The 23,419-nt window shown below is 38.8% G+C and overlaps 1 protein-coding gene across 1 annotated transcript; it reads right to left on the bottom strand.

Moving 5' to 3' along the window:
- Positions 1-13,703: 13,703 nt before the first annotated feature.
- LOC109212361 (xyloglucan endotransglucosylase/hydrolase protein 31-like) lies at positions 13,704-16,007 on the bottom strand. Its single transcript, XM_019375995.1, has 4 exons — positions 15,656-16,007; positions 15,268-15,371; positions 14,946-15,163; positions 13,704-14,445 (listed from the first exon to the last, which is right to left on the bottom strand). Exons 1-4 carry the CDS (start codon positions 15,852-15,854, stop codon positions 14,082-14,084), a joined length of 885 nt encoding a protein of 294 aa, XP_019231540.1. The 5' UTR covers positions 15,855-16,007; the 3' UTR covers positions 13,704-14,081.
- Positions 16,008-23,419: the final 7,412 nt, after the last annotated feature.

Below are 23,419 nucleotides of genomic sequence, written 5' to 3'. Positions count from 1 at the left end.
CTAACTTTAAATTAAATTACTCTGAACAAATTACAATTCCCAAAACCGGTGGTACAAGTCATAAGCCTTTCTAAGAGTAGTTATAAAAAACAAATACATCATTGTTCCGAAACAAAAGGAACATATGGAAATAAGTACAATTGAAGGTGACTCCGAGACCTGCGAACACTACAACAGGTTTACCTTGAGTCTCTACCAACGACCCGCTCAGCTACAATCGATCGAATACCTCGATCTGTACACAAAAATGTACAGAAGTGTAGTATGATCACACCACAGCGGTGCCCAGTAAGTATCAAGACTAACCTCGGTGGAGTAGTGACGAGGAACAGGTCATACACCTACTGGTCAAATAAATTGAACATGATATGATAATAAGCTATTAACATAAAGATAACAAAGTAATATCAACAACAGGGAGAGAACAAACTACAATCAGTAGAAACAATAAAGGGAAACACGGATGGAAACGAAAGATAACCAAGTAAATTAACACCAACCTAGCTGGAGCACAGACAAGTAAAAATGTACTCAAATAAGGAAGGCGATGTCTGCTCAATAAATCATATCATTTCTGATGCACAATTCCAGCCATCTCAAACTCGATGTCTTATATCATAACCTCAATTACCAAACTTTTAGCACACCCGGAACCTTGTGCCCACGTACTTCTATCTCACTTTGCACAACAACGTTCTCATATTACTCAGTACATAGGGTCCATAAGCAATACAATTAAGATGTTCAAGGAGTCACATTTACATAACATAAAGTAGAGTACAACTTCCAAACCAATTAGGAACTCAGCAAGAAAAGATGAAGCTATTTTTAGAAATCATTTGAATAAGAAAGTACCATTTTCAACTAAAATACAACATCGAATGAATTATTACCTTTAACATGCGATTTAATAAATTACAACTTAGTAGAAATTCCTTTTTAAGTAAAATACAACCTCAGACGGTTTAATGGAATTTAATTGAGAAACTAATTGAATTAAAAATGTAACAATTATTGAAATTTGAAGTATTGAAATATATATAGATAAATACGGCGAGGTATTGAAAACATTATGGGTTCCAACACAAGGGATCACAACAGTAAAGGAATCTAAACAGTTAAAACACTTGAATTGATAACAACAAATAAATACAGCAAACAGAAAGTGCACAGCATCACCCTTCGTGCTTTAACCCTCAATCCTCACCATGCAATCAATCATAGAAATGTGCACGGAATCACCCTTCATGCTTTATCACTCTTCCTCACCATATGAATAATATAAATATGCACAGCATCACCCTTCGTGCTTTATCTCTCTTCCTCACCATATGCATCAATATAAATGTAAATGTGCACGACATCACCCTTCGTGCTTGATCACTCTTCCTCACCATATGAATAATATAAATTTGCACGGCATCACCCTTCGTGCTTTATCTCTCTTCCTCACCATATGCATCAATATAAATATAAATGTGCACGGCATCACCCTTCGTGCTTTATCACTCTTCCTCACCATATGCATCAATATAATGTAAATGTGCACGGCATCACCCTTCGTGCTTTATCACTCTTTCCTCACCCAAACAGCAGAAACAATAACATCCCGGCAAGGAAATCAATGATAGAAACAAATACATCCCAGCAAGGGAATCAACAATAGAAACAAATACACCCGGCAAGGGAATCAGCTATAACCAATCTTGTTCCAACAATTACCCTCACAAAATAAATCCCAACTTGAGTCAATACTCAACAATGGTCAAATACCAAGAAAATACCATAAGTCTTGTCCAACATGAATAATCATCAATTTAAGCATAAATAGTACATAATAAGAAGCACAACAGTCACAATGTAAGACCTACGGAAAAACCAAGAAGCGCAATAACCTTAACAAAATAACAAGACATAATAAGCACGTGATAACTACACCGGCAACCACAACAATTTGGACACATGGCATATATACACGGGGTCATAGAGGAATTCACAATTAAGAGATAGCGAAACAATAAGGAGAACAATCACTTCAATTAAGGCAAATAAGGGGCAAGTAATAAGTAAGAGTTAGAGAAAAGCTAACAACATCGTATGGAGCATATAGAGGTAAGTTAAGCAATTAGGAAACTCAATCATAACGGAATACTTCCCACATAATGAACATAAGGACCTAAGAACCCTAAAGGAAAATTTTTCCACAAATAAGTCCGAGCACACACTCGTCACCTCGCGTGCACGGACTACAAATAGCATAGAAGACTCAACTCCTAAGGGAAGTTCCCAACACAAGGTTAGGCAAGATACTTACCTCAATCCGGCAAATTCAATACTCAATTTAGCTTTTACTTTACCAATTCATCAACGCTCGGCTCAATCTATCCAAAAACGACTTGAATACATCAAACAATGCTAGTGAAAACAATTCCAATGAACAAAATTATGATTCTTATACAATTTGCAAAAAGTCAATAAAAGTCAACTCCCTGGACCCGCGCCTCGGAACCCAACAAAATTTACAAAAATCGAATACCCATTCCTCTACGAGTTCACCCATACAAAAATAATCTAATTCCGATACCATTTGGTCATTCAAATCATCATTTTACATTTTTGAAAGATTTCACAATTTTTCCCAAATTTTCCTTTAGATTCTCATGAATTTGATGTTAAATCTAAGATATAATCACAAAATATAGTTGGAAGTTGATTAGAGACACTTACCCAATGATTTGGAGAAGTTTGGGTCTTTGGAAAAATCGCTATGGAGGTTTAGGGTTTGAGAAAATTGAAAAATGGGTGAAAATCCCGTCAAAAATCTCACTTAGCAAGCCTCAGATGTCGCATTTGCGACCCAGGGTTCGCAATTGCGAACAAGGCAGGGCTGGCAGAAGTCGCATTTGTGACAAAAAGTTCGCATTTGCGAATAGGGCATCGCAATTGCGATGAAAAAGTTCGCATTTGCGACCACACTAGAAACCAACAATTTTTCCCGACACGAAAATGAGCATAACTTCCTCATACGATATCCAAATTCGATGATTCTTTTTTCTATGGCTCCATATTTTCGATACAGATCTAATGGTTCAATAAAAACTGAATTAGGATCTCATTTTCTCAATGTGGTATCATTTTTACTTGAAGAAATGACGATGAAGCATCCAAAAACAAGCACAACATAGCCTAAACCTATCTGAAACTCACCCCAGCCCTCGAGGCTCCAAACCAAACATGCACGCAAGTCTAAAAACATCATACGGACTTGCTTGTGCGAACAAATCATCAAAATAACATAAAAAACTATGAATTTAACCTCAAAACTCATGATTTTCTAACTTTTCAAACGGACGTCCAAATCAAGTCATATAAATTCCGATTCTCACCAAATTTCACAGATAGGACTTAAATATCATAACAAACTTGTACCGCGCTCCGGAACAGTCACAACCCTAATCCCAAACCCGGTCATGATGACGCCTCTCGTGAAGACAAGGCCAGCCGACATACTTCCCATTCACTTTAAGTAGTTAAAATAATAAAACCAAGGTCTTTAATAGAAATAAAATCCCAAAAATAACAGTATAAGTTGCTGAATTTAAAACCAACACAGTCCGACATCAGGGTGTCACCAGTCATGAGCATCTAAAACAATACTAATAGTCTGAAGTCTAATCCCATACTACATGACTGAATCAAAAAGAGCTAAGATAGAGGAAGAATGCACAGGGCTGCGAATCGCCAAGCAGCTACCTAGTAAATCTCCGAAGACCTGCTGGAACTATCAACCCTCACGAGCAGAACCTGTAGCGCCCGAATCTGCACACAGGGGTGCAAGGAGTAAAGTGAGTACTCCAACTCAGTCAGTAATAAAATAAATGAAGACTGAGTAATATAAAATCACGTAAAGCACAACATTAAGCTAAAAGAGGCATAACAAATCAGTATATATAATTAAACAGTGAAATCTCGTAAACATCTTCCAAACAGTTAAACAATATGTAGGAAAAACAACAGAAAAGTAAACACATAATAACTGCCCCTCAGACACGGTAACAACAAAATCAGCCCCTCGGCAATGTCACAGAACAATACAAGCCCCTCGGGCTATATCTCATATCACAATGGGTAGCCGTGCTCACTGGGGGTATATAGACTCCGGGAAGGGCCCCTTACGGCCCAAGTGCATAATCAAGCCATCTCGTGGCATCATAAACATGCTCTCGGCCTCATATCAATCTCAAACCACCTCGTGGGGTACAATCTCAGGCCCTCGACCTCATTATCATAATCAGTATATCACTACTGCGGCGTGCAGCCCGACCCAAAAGTATCCTCACAACACAGGTCCTCGGCCTTACTCAGTCAGAATCTCATAAGCCCCTCGAGCCACAGTAAAATATGAAGCTCAGCTCAAATACCTTTGAAAATATCATTTAATGTGTTTAAAACAGAATAATATAGCTGAATCTTTAAAATAGTAAGATATAGTATGACGGAGCACCAGTATGAAATCAATCAGTGAGGAAAATATCATTTTAAAAAATTCCCTAAGGGTTCAAACAGCTGGCACAAAGGCCACATATGGAATTTAGACCAAAATATAATAATATTAAACAATTAACTATCAAATACACAGTAAAATAATCATTCGGGATGGACTAAGTCACAATCCCCAACGGTGCTCTACCCCACGCTCGTCATCTAGCGTGTAAGTCACATCAACATAGCCGTACGCTGTAAAATTCCGGGGTTTCATACCCTCAGGATAGCATTTAAAATCATTACTCACCTCGAACTAGCCGAAAAGCTACTCTGCAACACGCTTGCCTCTCAAACCAACTTCCGAGTGCTCTAAATCTATCAAGTTCAGATTTTAATCATCAAATTATGCTAAACGAATGAATTCCGATTGAAAAATATCGATTTTAAGCACAAAACCCGAAATCAGTCAGAACCGACCCCCAGGCCCGCATCCCGGAACTGGACAAACTTTATACCAAAATGTTCTTCATCATCTCACGAGTCTGTACATATAAAGAACTCGAAAATCGGAGTTCGTTTGACCCCTCAAATCATCCCTAGAAGGTCTCTTCATCTCAAGCCCTAACTCCACCTTTTCTACTGATTTTCATGAATTAAACACTGATATTTTGTTCCTTAATCATAAATAATCGAGTTTTAGGGTCCAAAACCCTTACCTCGATTAAGAACAATGATTTCCTCTCTTCAAAATCGCCCAAAGCTACAAAATTCAGGTTAAAAAGTGAAGAAACCCTCTGAAAATCACGAAGGAGGAATCAATATATTCCGACCCAGGCATTTCCGCATCTACGGTCTACCGCATATGCGGTACCGCATTTGCGGTCAATGAGCCGCTTCTGCGGCTTTCACTTAACTCAGCCCAAACCGCATCTGTGATGGCAATTCCGCATCTGCGCCTTTGCTGGTGCGGTCCCCACAACCGCATCTGCGATTCCTGCCTTCACAGGCAATTTTCCGCTTTTGCGATCACCTTTTCCGCATCTGCGGCATCGCACCTGCGGTCCCCAATCCGCAGGTGCGGAAACACCAAAAGCAGCAAAAATCTGCAACTTCTCAAAACCTCAAACTCTTCCGTCAACCATCCGAAATCACCCCGAGGCCCCCGGAACCTCACCAAAAGTACAAACATATGTCGTAACCTTATTCAAACTTGTACCAATCTTCAAAACACCTCAAACAACATCAAAATCACTAAAACTCATCGAATTCAAGCCTAAGGTTCTAAATTCTTCTGCATTCCGCTTTTGATGAAAAAGCCAACCAAACTACGTCCAAATGACCTGAAATTTTGCACACACATCCCAAATGACATAACAAAGCTACTGTAACTTCCGGAATTCCATTCCGACCCCTATATCAAAATCTCACCTATCAACCTGAAAATGCCAAAAAACTCAATTTCGCCAATTCAAGCCTAAATCTACTCCGGACCTCCAAAACACATTTTAGTCACGCTCTTAAGTCCCAAAATATCTCCCGAAGCTATCCAAATCATCGGAACTCACATCCGAGCCCTCTAACACATAAGTCAACATCCGGTTGACTTTTTCAACTTAAGCCTTCTTAAAAGAGACTAAGTGTCTCAAACCTTCTCAAAACCTTTCCGAACCCGAGCCAACCAACCTGATCACATAAAAAACCGATAACTAAAGCAATTAGAAGCAGAAATGGGGGAAACAGAGCGGTAACTCCTGAGACGACCGGCCGGGTCGTCACATCCTCCCCCTCTTAAACAAACGTTCATCCTCGAACGGGTCAAGAAACGTACCTGAAGCCTCAAATAGGTGAGTATATCTGCTCCGCATCTCGTGCTCGCTCTCCCAAGTAGCCTCCTCCACGGGCCGACCTCTCTACTGCACTTCCACTGCAGCTATGTCGTTTGATCTCAACTTCCGAACCTGACGCTCCAAAATAGCTGCTAGCTCCACATCATAAGTCAGATCACCCTCCAACTGAAATATACGCCAAACTCCCCATACTCGCCGCCTTTCGGCTCAAAGCGTCGGCCACTACATTGGCCTTCCCCGGGTGATATAAAATAGCAATGTCATAATCCTTAAGTAACTCCAACCATCTCCGTTGCCTCAAATTGAGATCTTTTTGATTGAACAAGTGCTGCAGGCTACGATGATCAGTATACACCTCACAAGACACACCATACAATAATGCCTCCAGATCTTCAACGCGTGAACAATGGCAGCCAACTCCAAATCATGAACATGGTAGTTTTTCTCATGAGACTTCAACTGACGAGAATCATAAGCAATAACTCTACCCTCCTTCATCATAACACACCCAATACCAACTTTCGAAGCATCACAATACACGGTATAAGAACCTGAAGCTGATGGCAATACTCACACTAGAGTTGTGGTCAAGGCAGTCTTGAGCTTCTGAAAGCTCTCCTCACACTCATCAGACCACTGAAATGAAATACCCTTCTGAGTCAACTTGGTTAAGGGTGATGCAATGGACGAGAATCCCTGAACAAACCGGCGATAATAACCCGCCAAGCCGAGAAAACTGCGAATCTCTGTAGCTGAGGACGATCTGGGCCAACTCTGAACTGCCTCTATCTTCTCCGGGTCAACCTGAATACCCTTGCTGGACACCACATGTCCCAAGAAAGCCACTGAACTAAGCCAGAACTCACATTTAGAGAACTTTGCATAAAGCTTCTCCTCTCTCAACCTCTGCAACACCACTCTCAAATGCTCTGCGTGCTCCTTCTGACTACGTGAATACACCAGAATATCATCAATGAAGACTATGACAAACGAGTCAAGATACGGCCAGAACACACTGTTCATCAAATGCATGAACGCTGCTGGGGCATTGGTTAGCCCGAAAGACATCATCAAGAACTCATAGTGACCATATCTGGTCCTGAAAGCTGTCTTAAGAATGTCTGAGTCCCTGATCTTCAACTGGTGATAACTTGAGCGAAGATCAATCTTAGAGAATACTCTCGCTCCCTGAAGTTGGTCGAACAAATCATCGATACGAGGCAAAGGATACTTATTCTTGATTGTCACTTTGTTCAGCTACCTGTAATCAATGCACATTCTCATTAATCCATCCTTCTTCTTCACAAAGAGAACCGGCGCACCCCACGGTGACACACTAGGATGAATGAACCCCTTATCCAAGAGTTCCTGAAATGGCTCCTTTAACTCCTTCAGCCCCGCTAGTTCCATACGATATGGTGGGACAGAGATGGGCTGAGTGACCAGCACCAGGTCAATACCAAAATCTATATCCCTGTCCTATGGCACCTGGCAGGTCTGCAGGAAATACGTCGGAAAAATCCCTCACAACTGGAACAGAATCAATACTTGGAGTCTCTGCACTGACATCCCTCACAAACGCTAAGTACGAAAGACAACCTTTCCCAACCATACGCTGGGCCTTTAAGAAAGAAATCACTCTGCTGGGAACATAATCGATCGAACCCTGCCACTCAATCCGTGGCATACCCGGCATAGCCAAAGTCAATGTCTTGGCATGACAATCCAGAATAGACCGGCACAGAGATAACCAGTCCATGCCCAAAATAACATCAAAGTCCACCATACATAACAATAACAGATCCACTCGGGTCTCCATACCCCCAATAGTCACAACACACGATCGGTACACACGGTCTACCACAACTATATCGCCCATCGGCGTAGAGACATGAACAGAAGAAACAAGGGACTCGCAGGCAATATCCAGATAATGGGCAAAATAAGATGACACATAAGAGAAAGTAGAATCAGGGTCAAATAACACAGAAGCATCCCTCCGATAGACTGAGATAATACCTGTAATCACCGCATCTGAAGCAGTCGCATCAGGCCTAGCTGGATGTGCATAGAAGCGGGCCTGACCACCACCGGATCGACCTCCCCTTCTAGGGCGACCCCTAGATAACTGTCCTCTACCCCTAGCTGGGTGGGTGGGTAGTGAAGTGGTTGGGGCTGAGGCTGAGGCTGATGACTGACCCCTCTGCTGAGATGAACCCCAAGACGACGAGGATACTGCCTCCACATGTGACCCATCTCTCCATACTCATAGAAACTCCCGGGTGCTGGAGACGGGGACTGATGGGAACCCCTAGCACCGGAATGACTAGTAGACGCACCTGGAGTGGAAGAATCCTGAACTGATGGAGCACGGGACGAACCCTGGGCTGGAAGTGCATTGAGTTAGGAATGACCCTGCTAAGAACCGTGAGAACCATGGCCTGATGATGCCCCACGATAACCTGGGCGAGCTGACTGAGCATGCCTGAACTGACGGCCTCTGCCGTGCTAAAACTGGCCCCTCGAAGGAGCACCCCCATAACTACCATGACCACGAGGCCTCTTGGCCTCCCTCTCTTCGTGCTCCTGGCGACGAACTGACTCAATCTCACGAGAAATATCTACAACCTCCTCAAACGTAGCACCTGACACTCTCTCCCTAGTCATGAGAACTCGAAGCTGGTAGGTGAGGCCATCAACAAACCTCTTGATCCTCTCTCTCTCCGTAGCAACCAGCCAAATAACATGTCGAGCTAACTCTGAGAACCTCATCTAGTACTGAGTAACAGTCATATCTCCTTGTCTCAACTGCTCGAACTGCCTATGCAGCTCCTCCCTACGGGACTGTGGAATATACTTCTCCAAAAATAGAGCGGAGAACTGCTGCCAAGTTTAGAGGTGCCGAACCAACAGGCCTACGCCTCTCATATGCCTCCCACCAAGTGAAGGCGGCTTTGGTAAACTGAAAGGTCGTCAGTGCAACCCCGCTAGTCTCCAGAATACCCGCGGTGCGAAGAATCCTCTGACATCTGTTTAAGAAGGCCTGGGCATCCTCGCCCTCAGCACCACTGAAAGTAGGAGGCTGGAGTCTGCCAAACCTCTCCAATCTGCACTGCTCAATCTGCACGACCCTAAACCCAAACCCGATCGTGATGGCGCCTCTCGTGAAGACAAGGCCAGCCGACACACTTCCAATTTACTTTAAGTAGTTAAAATAACAAAACCAAGGTCTTTAATAGAAATAAAATCCCAAAAATAACAGTATAAGTTGCGGAATTTAAAACCAACACAGTCTGACATCGGGGTGTCACCAGTCATGAGCATCTAAAACAATACTAATAGTCTGAAGTCTAATCCCATACTACATAACTGAATCAAAAAGACCTAAGATAGAGGGAGAATGCATTGGGCTGCGAATCGCCAAGAAGCTACCTAGTAAATCTCTGAAGACCTGCTGGAACTATCAACCCTCAGGAGCAGGACCTGTAGCGCCCGAATCTGCGCACAGGGGTGCGGGGAGTAAAGTGAGTACTCCAACTCAGTGAGTAATAAAAATAAATGAAGACTGAGTAATATAAAACCATGTAAAGCACAACATTAAGCTAAAAGAGGTATAACAAATCAATAAATATAATTAAATAGTGAAATCTCGTAAACATATTCCAAACAGTTAAACAATATGCAGGAAAAACAACAGAAAAGTAAACACATAATAACTGCCCCTCAGGCACAGTAACAACAGAATCAGCCCCTCGGGCAATGTCACAGAACAATACCATCCCCTCGGGCTATATCTCATATCACAATGGGTACCCGCGCTCACTGGGGGTGTACAGACTCCGGGAGGGGCTCCTTACGGCCCAAGCGCATAATCAAGCCATCTCGTGGCATCATAAACAGGCTCTCGGCCTCATATCAATCTCAAGCCACCTCGTGACGTACAATCTCAGGCCCTCGGCCTTATTATCATAATCAGTATATCACTGCTGCGGCGTGCAGCCCGACCCAAAAGTATCCTCACAATACAGGTCCTCGGCCTTACTCGGTCAGAATCTCATAAGCCCCTCGGGCCACAGTAAAATATGAAGCTCAGCTCAAATACCTTCAAAAACATCATTTAATGTGCTTAAAACAGAATAATATAGCTGAGTCTTTAAAATAGTAAGATATAGTATGACTGAGCACCAGTATCAAATCTATCAGTGAGGAAAATATCATTTCAAAAAATCCCCTAAGGGTTCAAACAGCTGGCACGAAGCCCATATATGGCATTTATCCCAAATATAATAATATTAAACAATTAACTATCAAATACACAGTAAAATAATCATTCGGGATGGACTAAGTCACAATCTCCAATGATGTTCTACCCCACGCTCGTCATCTAGCGTGTAAGTCGCCTCAACATAGCCGTACGCTGTGAAATTCCGGGGTTTCATACCCTCAGGACAACATTTAAAATCATTACTCACCTCGAACTAGCCGAAAAGCTACTCTGCAACACGCTTGCCTCTCGAACCAACTTCCAAGTGCTCCAAATCTACCAAGTTCAGATTTTTATCATCAAATTATGCTAAACGAATGAATTCCAATTGAAAAATATCGATTTTAAGTACAAAACCCGAAATCAGTCAGAACCGACCCCCAGGCCTGCATCCCGGAACTGGACAAACTTTATACTAAAATGTTCTTCATCATCTCACGAGTCCGTACATATAAAGAACTCGAAAATTGGAGTTCGTTTGACCCCTCAAATCATCCCTAGAAGGTCTCTTAATCTCAAGCCGTAACTCCACCTTTTCTACTGATTTTCATGAATTAAACACTGATATTTTGTTCCTTATTCACAAATAATCGAGTTTTAGGGTCTAAAATCCTTACCTCAATGAAGAACAATGATTTCCTCTCTTCAAAATCGCCCAAAGCTCCAAAATTCAAGTTAAAAAGTGAAGAAACCCTCTGAAAATCACGAAGGAGGAATTAATATATTCTGACCTAGGCATTTCCGCATTTGTGGTGCTTCTACCCCATTTGCGGTACTGCATTGGCGGTCAATGAGCCGCTTTTGCGGCTTTCACTTAACTCAGCCCAAACTGCATCTGCGATGCCAATTCCGCAGTTGCGCCTTCGCAGGTGCGGTCCCCACAACCGCATCTGCGTTCCTGCCTTCCCAGGAAATTTTCGCTTCTGCGATCACCTTTTCCGCATCTGCGGCATCGCACCTGCGGTCCCCTATCCGCAGGTGCGGAAGCACCAGAAGCAGCAAAAATCTGCAACTTCTCAAAACCTCAAACTCTTCCGTCAACCATCCGAAATCACCCTGAGGCCCCCGGGACTTCAACCAAAAGTACAAACATATCCTGTAACCTTATTCAAACTTGTACCAATCTTGAAAACACCTCAAATAACATCAAAATCACCAAAACTAATCGAATTCAAGCCTAAGGTTCTAAATTCTTCTGCATTCCGCTTTTGATCAAAAACCCAACCAAACCACGTCCAAATGACCTGAAATTTTGCGCACACGTCCCAAATGACATAACGAAGCTACTGCAACTTGCGGAATTCCATTCCGACCCTTATATCAAAATCTCACCTATCAACCGAAGAACGCCAAAAACTCAATTTCGCCAATTCAAGCCTAAATCTACTCCGGACCTCCAACACATTTTGAACACGCTCCTAAGTCCCAAATCATCTCCCGAAACTATCCGAACCATTGGAACTCACATCCGAGCCCTCTAACACATAAGTCAACATCCGGTTGACTTTTTCAACTTAAGCCTTCTTAAAAGAGACTAAGTGTCTCAAACCTTCTCAAAACCTTTCCGAACCCGAGCCAACCAACCTGATCACATACAAAACCGATAATTAAAGCAATTAGAATCAGAAATGGGGGAAACGGAGCGGTAACTTCTGAGACGACCGGCCGGGTCATCACAGGAACCAAAATACGGGCCATATACCAACGAGTTCAAACATTAGTTCATTTCTTTATTTCCTTTAAAAACCAGCACAACAATTTTCTTCAAAAATTATTTTCTAAGGCTAGGGACCTCGAAATTCAATTTCGGGCATACGCCCAAGTCCCATATTTTACTGCGGACCTCCAAGGATCATCAGGACACAGATCCAAGTCCGTTTACCAAAAATGTTGACCAAAGTCAACTAAAAAATAAATTTTAACTCTAGAAATTACTATATTTTTTATGTTTTCACATAAAAGCTTTCCGATTTCACGCCCAGACTGCGCACGCTAGTCGATACACATAATATGAAGTTGCTCGTGATCTCAAACTACCGAACCGGACGTAATTGCTCAAAACGACCAGTCAGGTCGTTACAAGATGTACTTTCCTCATGCTATTTGAGAATGAAATATCTTATCTATTGTTGAACGTTTTTGGGAAAAATCACAGTTTTCTGATTTACTCATATTTCGATGATTTCGGTAAAAGATTTTGGTTTTTACTGTTATACCTGAAAAGCATGACTATTTTTCGTAACTGTGAATGAGCTGAGTATCATATCTTTGAGTTATTACTTCTGTTGCTTTTATTATATTATTACGAGTTGCTCTTGGCTATTGGTGTTGGACTCTGACGGTTGTCCAAGCTTGTCACTGATTTCAACCTAAGGTTAAGTTTGCTACTTATTGACTACATGTGATCGTTTGTACTCATACTACACTTCTGCACCTTGCATGCAAATTTTGGAGCTGATGTTGTTGTGTATGGCGGGAGCTGGCATTGAAGATGTATATGCATTCCGGTTATAGCTGTCTCTTATTCTTGTTAGCTTTAGATTTATAAATTTGTTTATGCGCGTTTCAAACAGATGGTGTATTTATTGCATATCAGCTTTGTAAACTCTAAATCTTAGAAGCTCATGATTTGTACTACCGTTCCATGGGGAGTTGTATAAAATTCAGTTATTTTATTTTTGACTCTTATCATTATTATTATATTGTGGTTTATTGTTAATTGGCTTGCTTAAGGAGTTGGGTTAAGTATCATCACGACTAGTTGGATTTTTGGATCGTGACATCATTGAAGATACCGTAAGAAAATTTGCGTTTAAGAAATAATACTTCAACTTCCTAATAAATATCCATTAAAGCTAATGATCAAAAGAAAATTGCAGCTTTAATGTCTTAGAAAGTAGGAAATTAAACTGTAGGTACTGTATATAGAGTTTGCTTATTAATGCTTTTGGCCACAACTTGGACAAGAAGGAGCGATTTGGAAATTGAAAATATAACACTCGATTTTTTTTTTTATTTTTGACTATGTAATATTTTTTTTCTTTGCCAATCATATATTAAAAAAACAAAATACATATAATCAAAGATAAAGTACAATTGAAAGGCAATTCTGGTGAAATGACCAAATATATATCCCAAGTGGGACAAGATCAACCTCACTTTTTCTTCAATATTCTTGACAATTCCTCCTCTCCCCCCCCAAACCCCCCCAACCAAACTTAAAGGAAACATGTTCAATGCACACTTACATAAATTTCAAGAAAACAAAAGTAAAAATCCACATTGAAATCCTTTGGAGACTTGGACACTTCAACTACTCTTTCCAACTATTCATTGGCAAGTAGGACCATCTCAAGCCACTCCAAAATAAAATTCCTTTACACATGTCCTTTATTTTATTCGTGACTTCAGCTTATATTCACTTACGGTATAAAATTTTATGATACAATTAATGCTATTTACTATAGTTTCTTTTAAGAACCATACTAACACTCCGGAGTATGAGTATGGTCTCTCCTGGGATCCTGACAATAATCATATACCTTATAGTTCCTCTGCACCCATAGCATGGCCGCTATCTGCTGGAGGCTCAGTCCACCAGCTCTAGACGGAGAGCTCGAGGGCGAGCGTCCGCACCAGGGGTTCTCGTTAGCCGTGCAACCAGCAATTTTAAAATTGTTATATTTTCCGACGAATGGTTGGTACCGATAATCGGCTTTAATTCTTCCTTCCTCTGTCGCCCAAGATGAAGCATCCCAAATTGAACCATACACATACATAGGTCTTTGTGGAAATGTAGCATCATTTTTCCTAGGGTATCTTCTGATTGGAACATCGTCGACAAAAAATCTACAAGTCAAAATCAAAGAAAACAATAGCAAAGACACGTTAGAAAAAAACAACTAAAAGAAAACATTTGCATGCATGGGGTCTAAGGTGGTTACATTAATGAACGAAAATACTTTTTGATATTTGACAAAAATAGCATAACTATTTATTTTATGTCACCTAAAGGAGTAGATACATATCTATATCTTTTGGTTTCTTGCTATTAGGTTTTACTCGATTCTCTGTCTAGTTGCTTTGTCAATCTTTAACTAATCTCAATTGATTTAAAATTTGTAGAGTTAATTACTGTACACTGAAGAATTTTTATGCTATCATATCACTTAAACGGTATAAACGACTCTCTTTGCCTACATATCCTGTATGCGATGAATCAAATACTTCATGTGAATTATGTATGCATGCATGCATGATGTTGATTTAAAGTTGATAAAACAAAAATATGTAAAAAGAATAATCTTAAAAAGAATTAATTAAAAAAAACAATTAAATAAAAGACTAACATGATCTCATTGGGATCCCAAAGGATAGCATAATTGTGGTAAGCTTGAGTTGGGTCAAACCAAAGGTTAAATTTCATTTCTCTCCCAACAATATTTCCATCTCCACTTCCTCTGATGTATACATTTGTTTGTAAAGTATAAGGCTTATTTGGCGTTGTTCCAAGAAACTCAATATCAATTTCATCATGGCTCCCTGGATAATCTTGATTGTTTGAAAGCTACCACAAAATTCAGGAAAAAATAAATAGTATAATGATTAGTATATAAAAACTCAAAATATCAGTAAAACTAAAAAAAAAAAATTATATCAATTAGTTCTCACATAGAAACAAGTAATAATTCCAGCAGTGTAACCAGGTTGTAGCTTCACAGAAGTGCCAAAATAACCGGAACGATAATTTTTCAGAGATTTAAAGCCACTTCCCCCTGTATTTAAAATACATGAGAAAACCCAAGAAATTAGAAATATGAGAGACTATGCAAAATGGTATATAAATTCAAAAGGGCAGTCTGGTACATAAAATATTCCGCATTCACTTAGGGTTCGAGAAAGGGCTGCGTGCCAGAGGGCGTAATGTAGATAGCCTACCCTAATGCAAGTATTAGTGACTGCTTTCACGGTTTGAATCCGTGACCTATAAGTCACACACGGAGACAACTCGTTCTAATATTGCATACAAGGAAATAAAAGAGAGACAAGAACTAAAGACCTGTGGTTTTATCAAGCCATATAGTTAAGGCACTTTGGTCCAAAGATTGATGTTGAGGACCCCAAAGGTTTCTAAAACCCTGGCTAAACCCTAAAGATTGAACCTTAGAACTAGGATAGTAGCCAGGAGAAGGGGGACCCTGAGCATTGCTTGAATTGAACAAGAAAAGGAAAAGCAAAGAAAGAAGGAATAAAGCCATAATAATTAGAAAAGGGAAGAAATATAATCAATTAAAAATGAGTGCTTTAGAGGCAGTGGTGTTGAGATGATGATATGATAAGAATTGAAGTGTTGTAGGATTGAAGGGAGAAGAACACATAGAGATGAGTATAAATAAGAAGATTGAGGTCCCACTAAAGAAAATGCATTGATAAGAGGTTGATGGAAGTTATACATAGAGACAAATACAAAGAAACAATTTTGTGATGCATTTTCATAAATATGCAAAATGAAATCATTTGCCAAGTATATAAAGTAGGAATATTAAAAAAAAATTACATGCACCTGATATTTAAATTAAGTTATATAAAATTTTATGGTTAAGTGATTTAATCATGACACGAGTATATACTAATAAGTTATGATCAAGTGAGAGAATCGTACATGCAAACACATAATATTTAGTGATTTGATATAAACACTGAGTGTGTGTAAGTTCACTTGTTTAAAACTCATAATCTAACAAATCACCAGGAAATTCTCACAAAACAGGTGTGGTTTATTGTTCAATATTTACTATATATCCCTCTTTTTGTCCTTTACTCTTCCTTGATCCTTCAAGATAATAATTTTTTTTTTTTAAATAAAAGTGATATGGTTAGTATATCTTTTTTTCCTTTTAAAATTCATCAGCAAAATTTAGTTGGTTAGGATTCCTCGTTATGGGAAGCTAAAAAACAAAGAAAATGAAGAAGGAATTGTCATAAGTGGTATTCTTCTTTTTTCTTTTGTCTTTTTATTTTTCATTTTCATTTCTTCTCATAATTACATTTTTATTGTTACCCTATATATATATATATATATATATATATATAATATATATATATATATATATATATATACTATATAATATATTATATATCCACTTTTTCGGTTTCGTTTTCCTTATCGTGACACTGCCCTTTCTTACGGCGACAAACTTTTTAAAATCAACACTATTTTTCTACATTAAACATGGCTTTCATTTAGCTTTGCTTTCTATCCAAATTAGACATCAAACTCACATTTCATTTTCTTTTTCTTTTTTCCTACTCAATAATATACTTCAATTATTATAATTCGGAGTTTGGCATTATTTTGTATATATCCAGTTGGTGTATCCTCTACCCTTTTTTTTCTTTCTTCAAAAGGATATGGTATTATTATTTTTTGGTGTAGCCTATGTCACTTTTTTATTTTATCATAATTTGAACAAATAATTGGTAATTAATGAAGTTGTTGTATGGTGCTACTTTCAATTTCCTTCTCTCATTTTAAAGTGTATGCCAACATTCTATCCGTTGATCCATTATTTTCTTTTGCAGTCCCATTTTGGAACTTTATGTTGGAATTTAAAGACATGAATTGTCTTAAATTAAGTGGAGTGAAAGGGAAATGGAGGAAATAAGTTTTGGAGGGAAACGAAAAATTCAAATTCATTAAGTCTTGTAAAGTGGATTGTCCCACATTGGATGGGGAAACCATCCAATATGTGTTTATATTGAGAAACACATTCTCTACCTCTCAAAAGGTTGAGAAGAAGGGAAACCCCTCGAGCCATCGTCGTCGCTCGGCTTCGGCTTCGGATCGGTCGATCGATAAGATTAATTTTTTGGACCTAATCTTAATTAATTAATTGACTGTTTCCTCCTATTATTATTATTATTATTTTTTAATTAAAAGAAGTTAACAGCCGTGTCTGTTAACCCAACGTTCTTCTTTCCAACAGTCGTGTCTGTTAATAGACATGCCATAACTCCATTCCTGAACAGGTCTGTTCGCACCTGTTTAGGGAGAATCTTTGGCCTATAAATTCCAGAGGCTATGCCTCATTCAGTACTCAGTTTTTTTTACAGACATCACTCTCAAAACTCTCTTTCTTCCTAACTAAATTACTGCATCGTTTTATCAAAACAAAACAGTAAGTCGTGTGATTCGCAGCGTATCTTTGAGTTCGTTGGAATTCTCTGATTTGTATTGCTACTATCACAGAAACGTTTTTCTGTTCTATCCTGGGAGGAAGTAACCCATAATCCTTGGCAACTGTGGGAAGGTTATACTTCCTTAAGGAGACACAAGAAATTTGTGGGATCGGATTTAACATTCTGCTTCATCTCTTTTTCATTTTTCCGTTAAACATCTTTCGAACCAGAACACTGTTGTTAACAAGCTTAAGGAATTATAATTTGTTTTTAGTAACAGTGTTCTGATTTTGCTTGGTTTTGAAGTAATAAAAACTTCATCAAGTAAAATTGGTTTGTAGTAATCGATTTGAAGATTAAAAACTTCACCAGATTGCTAATTTCGTTTGTATTGTTTAACATTGTTTTGTAGTAGTCGGTTTGAAGATTATAACTTCACTAGATTGCTAACTTTGGTTTGTGTTGTTTTTCCAGAAAAAAAAAATGACGAACGGAACGAGTGATGCTGTTTCTGCTAACGCTGGGACACAACAAATTGGTTCTGCTCAGCCTGCTGCACCAAACGTTGCCCCTGCACCAGCAATTGCGAAGGCTGAAAAACCCGGTAAATTTACCGGGGTTGATTTCAAACGTTGGCAGCAGAAGATGTTCTTCTATTTGACAACCCTCAGTCTGCAAAGGTTTATCAATGAAGACGAACCTGTTGTGGCTGAAGGCACTCCTGACAACGAGAAACTTCTGGTAACTGAGGCTTGGAAACATTCTGACTTCCTTTGTAGAATTATGTTCTAAATGGTTTAGAAGATAGTTTGTGCAGTGTCTTTAGTGTTTGTAAAACTTCGAAAGAGCTGTGGTACGCTCTTGAGAAAAAGTACAAAACCGAAGGTGCTGGTTTTAAGAAGTTTGTTGCTGCCAAGTTTCTAGATTTCAAAATGGTGGACAGCAAGTCTATTATCTCTCAAGTTCAGGAGTTGCAAGTGCTGGTTCATGATATGCTTGCAGAGGGCTTGGTGATCAATGAAGCCTTTCAAGTGGCGGCATTTATAGAAAAATTGCCTCCATTGTGGAAGGACTTCAAAAATCAACTAAAGCACAAAAGCAAGGAGATGACACTTGAAGATCTTGTGGTGCGCATAAGGATAGAAGAAGATAACAAAGCAGCAGAAAAGAAGTCTCGTGCAAGTTCTTCCATTGCTGGTGCAAACATTGTTGAAGAGGCACCAACTAATAGCAAGAAAAGGAAGAAACCGTCTGGGCCAAAGCAGAATCCGCCTAAGAAGAAGTTCAAAGGCAACTTCCACAATTGTGGGAAATATGGGCACAAGATTGCAGAATGTCGTGCTCCAAAGAAGGATAAGAAAACCCAACAAGCAAACATTGTTGAAAAGAACAATAATGTGGAAAACTTGTGTGCTATGCTCACTGAATGTAACTTGGTAGGAAGCTCAAAGGAATGGTGGATTGATTCAGGAGCTACACGACATGTTTGTGCTAACAAAGGGTTATTTACTTCTTATGATTCTGCAGGTCCAGACGAGACAATCTTCATGGGCAACTCCGCAACTGCGAAGACTGAAGGCTATGGGAAGATTTGCTTAAAGATGACGTCTGGCAAAGTAGTTACTTTAAATAATGTACTCCATGTTCCAGAAATTAGGAAGAACTTAGTTAGTGTTGCACTTCTCGTTAAAAACGGGTTTAAGTGCATTTTTGTTTCAGACAAGATTGTAATAACTAAGAATGAATTGTATGTAGGAAAAGGCTACCTAAATGAGGGCCTTTTCAAACTGAATGTAATAGCTATTGATATGAATAAAGTTGAATCTTCTTCTTATTTGCTTGAGTCTAATTCTTTATGGCATTCCCGTTTAGGTCATGTTAACTTCAAGACATTGCGAAAAATGATAAATTTGAAAATATTGCCTAAGTTTAGTTGTGAAAATACAAAGTGTCAAATATGTGTGGAGTCTAAGTATGCTAAGCATCCTTTTAAGTCAGTTGAAAGGAATTAAAATCCTTTGGACTTAATTCACACTGATATTTGTGATATGAAGTCAATACCATCTCGTGGTGGGAAAAAGTATTTCATAACTTTTATTGACGATAGTACAAGATATTGTTATGTATACTTGTTAAATAGTATGGATGAGGCAATAGATGCATTTAAGCAATATAAGAATGAAGTTGAGACTCAATTAAATAGTAAAATAAAAATGATAAGAAGTGATAGGGGAGGTGAGTACGAATCACCATTTGAAGAAATATGTTTGGAGTATGGTATCATACACCAAATAACTGCCTCCTACTCACCACAATCCAACGGGATTGCAGAAAGAAAGAATAGAACTCTTAAGGAGATGATGAATGCTTTATTGATAACTTCTGGGTTACCACAGAACTTGTGGGAGGAAGCTGTTCTAACAGCAAACAGAATTCTTAATCGAATTCCCCATAGCAAAACGCAATCCATACCATATGAAAAATGGAAAGGAAGAAGTCCTAACTTGAAATATTTCAAAGTGTGGGGGTGCTTGGCAAAGGTTCAAGTTCCTAACCAAAAAGAGTTAAAATAGGACCCAAAACTGTAGATTGTGTATTTATAGGATATGCAACAAATAGTAAAGCATATCGTTTTCTGGTTCACAAATCAAAAAATCCAGAAATTCAAGTGAATACAGTAATGGAATCAAATAATGCTGAATTTTTTGAGCATATATTTCCATATAAAATTGAAGATGAGACATCTATTCCAAGGAATAAAACAAATGATGAGATGCATAATGAGGAGAATCCAAGACGTAGCAAACGTCAAAGGAAGTCTACATCATTTGGTCCAGATTTCTTAACCTTTCTACTAGAAAATGAGCCTCAAACGTTTAAGGAGGCTATGTCTTCTTCTGAAGCACCATATTGGAAAGAAGCTGTCAATAGTGAGATACAATCCATTTTGGACAACCATACATGGGAGTTAGTTGATCTTCCTCCTGGAAATAAACCTTTAGGTTCTAAATGGATTTTCAAAAGGAAGATGAAAGCAGACAACACTATTGACAAATATAAGGCAAGACTTGTAGTCAAAGGCTTTAGACAAAAGGAAGGTCTTGACTACTTTGATACATACTCGCCGGTAACAAGAATTACATCCATTCGGATGTTAATTGCTTTAGCCGCGGTATATGGCCTTGTAATACATCAAATGGATGTGAAAACAGCTTTCTTAAATGGAGATTTAGAAGAAGAAATCTATATGGAACAACCTGAAGGGTTTGTGGTTCCAGGAAAGGAAAAGAAAGTTTGTAAACTTGTTAAGTCTCTTTATGGACTAAAACAAGTACCTAAACAATGGCATACAAAATTTGATGACACAATGTTATCAAATGGCTTTAAGATCAATAAGTGTGATAAATGTGTTTACATAAAAGACAATCCAAATCATATAGTCATTGTTTGTCTATATGTTGACGATATGTTGATAATGAGTAATGACATTGCTAACATTAATGCCACAAAGCATATGTTAAGCAGGAAATTTGATATGAAAGACATAGGAGTTGCTGATGTAATCTTGGGAATAAAGATCCATAGAACTCCTCAAGGTCTTGCACTATCACAATCTCATTATATCAAATCAGTTCTTGAAAGATTCAAGCACTTAAATTTTAGAGTTTCAAAAACTCCTATTAATGTGAATCTTCCGTTAAAGAAGAACAAAGGTGGGAGCAAGTCTCAACTGGATTATGCTCGGGTTTTTGGATGTTTAATGTACATCATGAATTGCACACGACCCGATATAGCATGTGCTATCAGTAAGTTGAGTCGGTACACGCATAATCCAGATCAAACTCATTGGATGGCAATGAAACGTGTCTTGGGATATCTAGAATATACTCAAGATTATGCGTTGCAATTCAACAAATACGCAGTGGTAGTTGAAGGATATTGTGATGCAAATTGGATCACCGGCTCACATGACTCAAAATCCACAAGTGGATACATTTTCACTCTTGGAGGAGGAGCTGTGTCTTGGAAATCATCCAAACAAACTTGTATAGCTCGCTCAACGATGGAGGCTGAGTTCATAGCTTTAGACAAAGTTGGTGAAGAAGCTGAATGGCTTCGGAATTTTTTGGAAGATATTCTGTTTTGGCCCAAACCACTGACACCTATTGCATTCACTGCGATAGTCAATCAGCTATAGGAAGGGCAAAGAATGTTATGTATAACGGTAAGAGTCGTCATATAAGACGAAGACATAAAACCGTTAGACAACTGATCTCTAGAGGAATCATTTCAATTGACTTCATAAAGTCAAAGGAAAATGTGTCGGATCCGCTTACAAAAGGCCTTACTAGAGAGGCAGTTGAGTTCACAACAAAGGGAATGGGTCTGTGGTCGATGGGAAGTCAATCATAATGGTAACTCTACCTAGAAGACTGGAGATCCCAAGATCTAGGTTCAAGGAGATCAAATAAAGTTATGAAAGACAGTGGAACATTGTCAAAATAAAACTCTGTGATCCATTCTCATGAAAGGACAATGTTAGGGAACAAGGATAAAGCGGTTAAATCTTTTTAATGATTATCTAATTCTGATACAGGAATTATCAGAAAATGTAATCTCCGGGATTATAGCTTAGAAATCACCTATGTAAGTGTAAAGTGTAAGCCGCTTCAAGGGGAAGTTAGCAAGGCCAAATTCTCTATAAACTTATGAAAACAGGAGGTGTTCATGGCTGAAACGAACACAACAATGAGAACCAAAGACGTTTAAGGGTTAATTGTGTGACTTATGTTGTCTAGATATACACCAAAGCTCGACAGTTCAAAGATATCAAATCTACCGATTGACCGAGTATATCCGATATAAGTTCACTATGGAAAGTTCAAAGGGAAACCTACTTATCCAAATGCAGCTAATCCTTAATTGCAAATCACACAGTTTTTATGCATATCCTCTTCTTTTAGGCCATTCCCCATTCATGTGGGGGATTGTTGGAATTTAAAGACATGAATTGTCTTAAATTAAGTGGAGTGAAAGGGAAATGGAGGAAATAATTTTTGGAGGGAAATGAATAATTCAAATTCATTAAGTCTTGCAAAGTGGATTGTCCCACATTGGATGGGGAAACCATCCAATATGTGTTTATATTGAGAAACACATTCTCTACCTCTCAAAAGGTTGAGAAGAAGGGAAACCCCTCGCGCCGTCGTCGTCGCTCGGCTCGGCTTCGGCTTTGGCTTTGGATTTGGATTTGGATTTGGATTTGGATTTGGTCAAATGATCAATCGATAAGATTAATTTTTTGGACCTAATCTTAATTAATTAATTGATAGTTTCCTCCTATTATTATTATTATTATTATTATTATTATTATTATTATTATTATTATTATTATTATTATTATTATTATTATTTGTTTTTAATTAAAAGAAGTTAACAGCCGTGTCTGTTAACCCAACGTTCTTCTTTCCAACAGTCGTGTTTGTTAATAGACATGCCATAACTCCATTCCTGAACAGGTCTGTTCGCACCTGTTTAGGGAGAATCTTTGGCCTATAAATTCCAGAGGCTTTGCCTCATTTTAGTACTCAGTTTTTTTTACAGACATCACTCTCAAAACTCTCCTTCTTCCTAACTAAATTAC

The sequence above is a fragment of the Nicotiana attenuata genome, unplaced genomic scaffold, assembly GCF_001879085.1.
Source record: "Nicotiana attenuata strain UT unplaced genomic scaffold, NIATTr2, whole genome shotgun sequence".
NCBI classification, from domain to species: Eukaryota; Viridiplantae; Streptophyta; class Magnoliopsida; order Solanales; family Solanaceae; genus Nicotiana; species Nicotiana attenuata.
Note: the sequence above shows the minus strand (reverse complement) of the source record. Positions and strands in the feature narration are given on the sequence as shown.

Bases quoted from the DNA above. Each gene is read 5' to 3' on its own strand.
- LOC109212361 (XM_019375995.1), bottom strand. From the start codon at position 15,854: ATGGCTTTATTCCTTCTTTCTTTGCTTTTCCTTTTCTTGTTCAATTCA. The intron at 15,372-15,655 runs GTCTTTAGTTCT...TTTTAAATACAG, and splicing joins ATGGCTTGATAAAACCACAG to GGGGAAGTGGCTTTAAATCT. The intron at 15,164-15,267 runs GTGAGAACTAAT...ATTTTGTGGTAG, and splicing joins GAATTATTACTTGTTTCTAT to CTTTCAAACAATCAAGATTA.